We start from the raw sequence: 8,354 nt of genomic DNA, 5'->3' as shown, positions 1-8,354 counted from the left end.
CTGTGCCACCTGGGAAGCTCTTGGAATTGGAGCATTAAAATGCAAAAGGACTCAGATGGCAGAACTGTAAGGTTACACAGAGATGGGTTGGAGTCAGTGGCCTGGCAAGTCCAAGTTATGTGGGAAGCAAGGCTGTATCTTTAGAGGTAGGGGAGTGCACTGGTTAGGTATCCAGACTGTGGAAGTAAGCTGCTTGGTTTGGATCATGGCTCCCACTTACCAGCTGCAGGATTTGGGGGAGGTTGCTTCTCCTTTACGTGACTCAGTTTTCTCATCTGTAAAATGCGGAAACACACAGTATTCAACTCCATGCACTGTTGTTATAATGAAATGAATGAATACCCACCAAGGTCGCAACGTGGGCATACAACGCATGCTGGGAACTGCCCGCTGCCATTAGTCCAGAGCCGAGATAGCACCCAGAGCTCCGGAGACCCAAGGATGGAGCAGCTCCCTGTGACTTTCCAAGTCCCAGCAGGTCTGCCAGGTCTCAGAGCACTTTATTTCAACCACCAAAATGTTTCCCCAGGAAGCAAGAGATTTTCTACCGTATTTTACCTAATTTACCTCCCATGAAAAGGCTTTTAAGAATCATACACCACATTGATTTGGAAGTTTTATTCTTTTTATTGCAAATTTCTGGTAAAGGAATGTACAGGGAAGCTGATTCTCATTTTAACTTTGGTGAAAAGAGGACGTGGAGCTTAGGGACTCACAACACGTGAGTCACCTGGGGGCCTCTGACACATGCGGCTGCCTGCATCCCCTTCCAGAGGCTCTGACTTAGCTGGTCTGGGGGAGCAGCCCAGGCACTGGTAGCTTTTTGAAGTGCCCAGCTGATTTCAATCAGCCAGAGGGGCGAATCCCCGCCGAACTCCCGACAGGGGGACAGAAGCATCACCTGGTCACGTCACCCCTTGACCTTAGCCCTGCCAGTTCCCCTCCTCCCAGGTGTGACGTGTGCTGATTCCCCCTCCTCGGGGCTCCCAGAGGAGAGAGATGCTTGAGGAGCCGTGGCTGTCTGTGCTGTGGTCTGTGCTTAAACCAGGAGAACTGTATAAACACGGTTACTCGAGCACAAAGAGAAACTCACTTTCTGACTGCAGAAGAGCATTAACCTTTTTTTTTTCATTGTTAAGTGGAAGCAGTCTTCCTGAATAGAGATGGGAAGATTTGTGACAAAATAAGGAAATATATGTTGAATGACATAGTCTTTGCATGACTTCTCAGGTACAAATTAAAAAGAAAAAACTTTGTCAAGCCACTGAGGGTAAACTATTATGTACTTTAGCAGCATAATTTATATGGGTAAACAGTAATAGCCAGTTACAGATTTCATTCACGATTTAGTCTAAAATAGAAAATGCTTTAATTTTCCTGAGTCCTTGGCAGACAAAAAAAAGCTTTTAAAATTTTCAAAGTATTCTTGTTTTCTTTTTCTTGGGTACCCTCACAGTTTGGAACGGCATGTGTCTCACTGTTAGTTTTTACATATACAGGTGAACAGATACCACTGGTGCCAGTTTCCAATGACTAATCAAATATGGCGATTGAAAAAAAACACCCATCATCTACGAAATTGCTCAAAATGAACATTTCTTGACATCGTTATAAATGCAGTATCAATTTGATTTTCTGGCCATACAAAAGTATGAATTTCTATTCCATTAATGATACTGAATGATTAACATCATAACAGTGATAAAATTTTTAAAACATTTAAAAAATACATAGGATCCCATTTTTACATCATAATTCTGATGTGCTATTGTGCCTTCTATTTTGTCTGCAAAACTTCTATAGGGTACAGTGCACTGATGTGATAAAACCAAGGCACAAGAATACAGTTACAATAATTGTATATAAACCTTTAGCACTCTGTGCCAATTTTGGAAAAATTTAGAGAGGAGATCAAAAAGCTTGAAAAATTTTCACATCCCATATGATTAACGAACAATCAATTATGTAATAAACAAGCTATTACCACCATTCCATTATTGAATATATGGCTCTCACTATATAGGCTGTGGATAATTGAAAAAGGCTTTCAGTATTAAAACCTGGTATAACTAGGTGGCTGATACAGATAATTGTGCCTTGCATTATCTAGATAACTGTCTTAAGTTTCCATTTTAATTTGTAGTCTATATGGCAGTTATCAATTTTTAAACTATTTTCATTGCATAAGTGGTAGATTCTTTTCCCAAATGTTAAATCCCCTCCCCCTACAAAAGACAGAAGATTTACAAGAAGAGAATCAATATAAGAAATGCACAGATAACAATAATAAAATCCAAATATGGACTCAAAGGTTGAATTCTAATCCATCAAAACATTCTCTTAATTTAGAGTGAGGAGCAACACATTCCCAAGATGATTAATTAGTTTCTTAATTTAAAAAAAAATCACCGTGACATTTTCAAGAGTAAAGTCTTGGCTAGAGAGCATCACGAATCAAAGGGAAACTGTTAAGTCTTTTCATTCGTAAAATGAAAGGGATAAAAGCCTTTTAAAATCCAGGGAGGGGAGGATATCTGATCGAATTTGAATAACGTGGTAAAAATTGTATGTAATCCTTTTAAAGAAGAGTGTTTTCAAGACTCAAGGTAAACATTTAGACCCATGAAAACACATTTCTTGGCACATGCACACCATGAGCAGAACAATCCTGAATGTAGCGACAGCCTGGCTACAGAGGTATCCAGCTTCTGGCCCCACTGGCAAAACCACCTTTGAGGTCCATGTCCCGAGTCCCTTCACATGGGAGCTTCTGGCTTCTGCATCTGTTGGATTTGCTTCTGTAGCTGGTCCTTGTCCAGCTTCATCTTGGCTTCAAGAACTTGCCTGAGGGATCCTATGCTTTCATAGATGGCGGTAAACCCTTTAAGAAAGGGTAAATTTCACAAGAGTTAATATTTAAAAACAACAACAACAACAACGCTGTATCAAAGCCTACAGCAGACAGTACTCCTTGATTTGGGCAAAAATTATCAATAGATTCTCAAAGTACTGGAATAAATGTTAAATGGGAAACAGAATAGTTGCATAGCTTCACAGTGTCTCCCCACAGATACAAAGGGAAACATGAAATATTACCATAGAGAAATATGACAGACACCACTTTAACCAAGGGTCGAAGCTATCTTCACCAACACTGGGAGGATCCAACATTATGTACCCCTGATGAGAAAACCCTGGAAAGGAGCCTGGGCTCTGCATGCTAAGACAGACCACCTCAGTGCTGTCTGCACCTAAGTGCTCTCTGACTCAAGAAGCTAAATTCTGTGTCTCCATTAGTAGGATGCTCATGGTCTTCCTTCTTCACATTGATTTTGGAGAAGGGATTTCAGTACTGCCTCATGACATCATTACTGGAAGTAGAGTCCTTCAGTTTCAGTCTGCTAAAAGATCAAGCCCTGAGCCTCTGGAGTGGGAGAACTGACTCTAAGACCCTAGACTATCAGAGAACTCCTAACCTTAGGGAGTATCAAATAGTGAGAACTTCCAGAAAGGAAACCACTTGAACACAAGACCTGACATCACCCAGCCACCAGTAGCAGCCCCTTGTGCAGGACGCCTCATCCAAACAACAAACAAGACAAAAATACAAACCCAATCATCAGCATTCAAGATTACCATGTCACTCAGCCCTGCCCATCAGAGGAAATAAAAAACTCAGCACAAATCTCACCCTATGTGAAGCTTACACAAAATTGGACCAAACTTAGGAGAAAGTTAAAGTGAAGTTGCTCAGTCATGTCTGACTCTTTGCGACCCATGGACAGTAGCCCACCAAGCTCCTCCATCCATGGGATTCTCCAGGCAAGAATACTGGAGTGGGTTGCCATTTCCTTCTCCAGGGGATCTTCCCGACTCAGGGATCGAACCCAGTTCTCTCACATTGCAGGCAGATGCTTTAACGTCTGCACCAAACTTAGGAGGGGAGAAACCAAAAGGAAGAAAGAATTCAACCTTGAAACCTAGGAAAGAGACCTCAAACACAATAAATTTAAAAATAATGAAAATCAGAGAAATACTGCACAATTGAAGGAACAAACTTAAACACAGAAGTCCAAATAAATAAAGAGGAAACAAGCAAACTATCTGAAAAAGAATTCAGAATAATGATAGTAAAGATGATCAAAACCCTTGAAAACAGAATGGAGAAAATGCAAGAATCAATTAACAAAGACCTAGGAGAATGAAAGAATTAGCATCCAGAGATAAACAACACAATTACTGAAATTAAAAATACTCTAGAAAGAATCACTAGCAGAATACCTGAAGCAGAAGAATGGACCAGTGAGCTGGAAGATAAAATGGTGAAAATAACTGCTGAAGAGCAGAACAAAGTAAAAATAATGAAAAGAGCTAAGGATAGTCTCAGAAACCTCTGGTAAGATATTAAATGCACCAACATTTGACTTATAGGGGTCCCAGAAGAAGAGAATAAGAAATGGTATGAGAAAATTTTTGAAGAGATTATAGTTGAAAATTTCCCCAACATGGAAAAGGAAACAGTCAATCAAGTCCAAGAAGCAAAAGAGTCCCATACAGGAGAAACCCAAGGAGAAACACGCCAAAACATATACTAATCAAACTAACAAAGGTTAAACACAAAGAAAGAATATTAAAAGCAGCAAGGGAAAAGCAACAAGTAACATACAAGGGAAACCCCATGCATTTAACAGCTGACCTTTCAGCAGAAACCTGGCAGGCCAGAAGGGAATGGCAGGATATAATTAAAGTACTGAAAGAAAAAACGCTGGGAAGGACACATCACTTCTGCAGCATGTCTGTCCAAAACACACAACCTGAAGTGAATTAAAAAGAAGCAAGAAGACCCAAACGGTGGGACATTTCACAAAATACTGGCCTGTGTTCTTTAATGATGACAACATTACTGTGAAACTGATCCAGATTGAGAGAGACTAGATAAGCAACATGGTAACTAAATATGATGCGGTGATTCTGGATGAGAACCTGGACTGGGGATGGCTTGCTGTAAAGGAAACAATGGTGAAATTTGAAAACTGAATATTGAAAAATGTTTCGCCAATAGGACATTGTAGTATACTTGTTTAGTATACTTGTTTCATGATTTTCCACTAAGAAGTCTGTTTTCATAATAAGAAAAAAGTAAATGTTTTTAATTTTTAAAAGGCTCATATGCATTTCTTATCACCATCTCATTAACCACTAATGAAATAGTCAAATATCATACTCTACTAGCCCAAAACACCAAGAAAGAAAATTCACTTTTATCTCCACAAAGTTCTAAAAGTCATAAATTTAATGGCACCCTCTCCTTAAATAAAATAATTAACTTGAGGTGGTTAAATAAGTAAGTAAGTATTAGCCATCTAGTTGTGCCCAACTCTTGAGACCCCATGGTGGTTACAACAAAATCATTCTTGGGATGGGGCTACTTTTCTTCTCATGTAGCCAAAATAGAACAATTCCATGCAGAAAATTCACAGAACCAGAGGAACAGAAAGGAATCAGGAGATAATTTAGTTCCCCTTCCCATACTACCTGACTGTCTTCTCTTTCCTGACCACGGTCAACCAACCTTCACTTAAATACTTTCAGTAAAGAACTCCCAGGTTCACAAAGCACCTGTGTCTTTCTAAGACTTCTAACTGTAGATACTTCTGCTTCATAATATGTATTCACGTAACTTCTGATTATTGGTCCCAGTTCTGTATTCTAGAGTTCAGAGTATAAATTTAATCCCTCGTGGGACTTGCCTGATGGTGCAGTGGTTAAGACTTTGAACACCCAATGCAGGTGGCCTGGGTTCAATTCCTTGTCAGGGAACCATATGCCACAACTAAAAGATACTGCAAGCTGCCACCAAGACCTAGGGCAGCCAAATAAATAAATGTTTAAAATGTAAATCTAATCCCTCCTTTATCTGGCAGCACTTTAGAACTTGAAATCAGCTCTGACACTGTGTTCCTAACATGTGTGGAAGAATGAGCCCTGTAGGCTTCTGAGCAGAGAACACCATCCACTGCCATGGTGGGATACTGCCAGCAGTATAAAATAAGCCTTCAAAGGCCTCTCAAAGATATATGCTTGTTTCTGAGGCATACTGACCTTGGCTATGATCAGAAAAGAATCTGCAGATAGCACTAAAGCTATGTATGCAAGCTAAGCGATTTTAGGTTTGTTCGCCTGTCTCTCGAGGTCTGTCTGTCTTCATGTCCTTGAAGTTGAAGCAATACTTTAGCTCTACTTGGAAAATTACCTAAGGACATTCCATTATCCAGGTCTGTAGGCAGTTGTGGGGGAATACTAATTAGCTGACTTTCAGATCATACAGAAAATGAAGTGCGAGAACTGTTTCCTTACTGGCCTACCTGCATCAACTTCGGCTTTCATTTCCTTCATGTCTTCGGTCATCCGTAACTCAAGCTTGCTGATCCGCCCATGCACCTTCTCCTCCTCTTGTTTTGTCCTCTGTACCTCCATATTCTTCTTCTGACTCTCTTCTATTTTGTCCAGTCTGGCTGACATCTGGCTGAGCTTTTTCTCCATGTCCCTTTCACTGGCTCCCTGAGATCCATGATAAGAACAGCAGGTGATTACTCCAAAGAGTCTGTATTGCATTCACATCAGTCATAATATCATTTAAGAACAATCTGCAGAGAACAGAATCAAAAAGGTTACTTGATGCTCACCCCAATATCCACTCTCCCCTTTTTCCATAACAGATCTCCAGTGTTCAGCTGGGTATAAGGTCACTCAGAATAAAGATTACCTTTTCTATTGTCTCTTGAGTTTGGTGTAGCCATATGATTAAGTTCTGGGTAATGAGACATAAGTATAAACATATGTGGCAACTTCTAGGAAAAGTTAAAAAAAAAAATAGCTGAGACATAAATAAAAAACCTCTTCTTTCTTTCTTCTGTTCCTGGAATTCAAATGTAATGGCTGGAGCTCTAGCAGCCATATTGAGCTATGTATGCAAGGGTCACTCTCTAGGACTGGTAGAGACTTAAGCCAGAAAGATCATGGTTCACTGAGGATTGATGAGCTATCGTAACAGCCCTGCAATCCCTATACCCAGACTTCTTTTATGTGAAAGATAAATAAGCTTCTATCATATTAAAGTCACCATTATCCTGGAGTGTGTTAGTTATTAAGTCACCTCAGATATAAAAATAGTGATCCAAAGACACAGAAGACTACAAATCAATCAGTAGATCTGATAAAAACATGGAGACATGTAAAGAAATAGTTGAAATAGAACATTTTTTTTCCTTTTCTCTCTATCATGCTTAGTTCTTATGAGAATCTGGGTCTGCAGGCAAGCTTTAGAGGCCAGGACTACAAATACCAAGCTGTAAGTGGGCTAAAGCATAACAGAACTCTCATGATGTGCCCAGGGCACAGTCTGCAATTCAACAGCTCGGCATCAAGAGAGAGCAGAGCCAGAGATGCAATCTACACCAGTCACTTGTGCTCCATCAAAGTCCAAGGGAGAGGAAGCAGTGCAAGAAAAGAGAAGGGAGAGGGAGGTCAGGCTAGATAACCAAATCAAGAAGCATTTGCTTTCAAGTACTGATATTGAATGCTATATATGCAAGGCTTTCTGGGTATGGTTTTTGAGCACTTCTGCAAACCTTAGGCCTACAGGAGAGTGGGGTGAAATGAGAAGGAACACAGAAAAGAAAACTGGATTCTGCTGAGATGTTGCCCTGTGACACCTCATGCTGGGTTTACAGTGTGATGGAGGGGCCTGGAGGGAGAAATCTAGTCAAGGCGGCTTTTACCAGGCCATGAAATGAAAACTAAGATGAAGTATGTAATTGCTATTTTTATTTAGAAATGCAGCTGGACAACTTGGTTCTTTAAGGTCTTGATTTGGATTTGTCTTAGTTGAAAGTACTGAAATTTTCTATTATTTTTCTTTGTTAACCAAACAAGTCAAAGTGCTCTGTCTCTTTATAACAAAGAATCAGTATGAACCATGGAAAGAGATTATAAGGCAAGAAACAAGCATTAACAGCTTAATGTAATGCTAAATAAATCAAACATACGTTACAAGGTATTATTCAAACGTTGCAGGTCTCACCGAATAACTTAACTATGTTATGGTTGAACATCAACACCTACACTGTTTTCCTTAACAACCAAGGAAAGCTGATCGATTTTCTGCAAAAGTTCTTTTTCTATCCGTTCTTGTTCCTGTTGCAACCAATTCCGCGCAGATAAAATCTGGTTACTGAGTTCCTCGATTGTACCTTTAAATCTAAAATAAGAAAAATTAGCTGTTAGATATAAAGCAACTTTAAAATGACATCAAACAACCTCCGTCTCTATCAAATCTCTTGGAAATATGTAAG

At 39.8% G+C, this 8,354-nt stretch overlaps 1 protein-coding gene across 4 annotated transcripts in view; it reads right to left on the bottom strand.

Moving 5' to 3' along the window:
- The window catches only part of FAM81A (family with sequence similarity 81 member A), a 79,641-nt gene continuing 71,894 nt past the window's right edge, over positions 608-8,354 (bottom strand). For all 4 annotated transcript variants that reach the window (XM_018054287.1, XM_018054284.1, XM_018054285.1 and 1 more), the window contains 3 exons: positions 8,125-8,260; positions 6,366-6,561; positions 608-2,881 (listed from right to left, as the gene is read on the bottom strand). In XM_018054287.1, the coding sequence (XP_017909776.1) occupies positions 2,757-2,881; positions 6,366-6,561; positions 8,125-8,260 (457 nt within the window). In that variant the 3' untranslated portion in view covers positions 608-2,756. The remainder of the gene's footprint in view (positions 2,882-6,365; positions 6,562-8,124; positions 8,261-8,354) is intronic.

The sequence above is a fragment of the Capra hircus genome, chromosome 10 (assembly GCF_001704415.2).
Source record: "Capra hircus breed San Clemente chromosome 10, ASM170441v1, whole genome shotgun sequence".
NCBI lineage: Eukaryota > Metazoa > Chordata > Mammalia > Artiodactyla > Bovidae > Capra > Capra hircus.
Note: the sequence above shows the minus strand (reverse complement) of the source record. Positions and strands in the feature narration are given on the sequence as shown.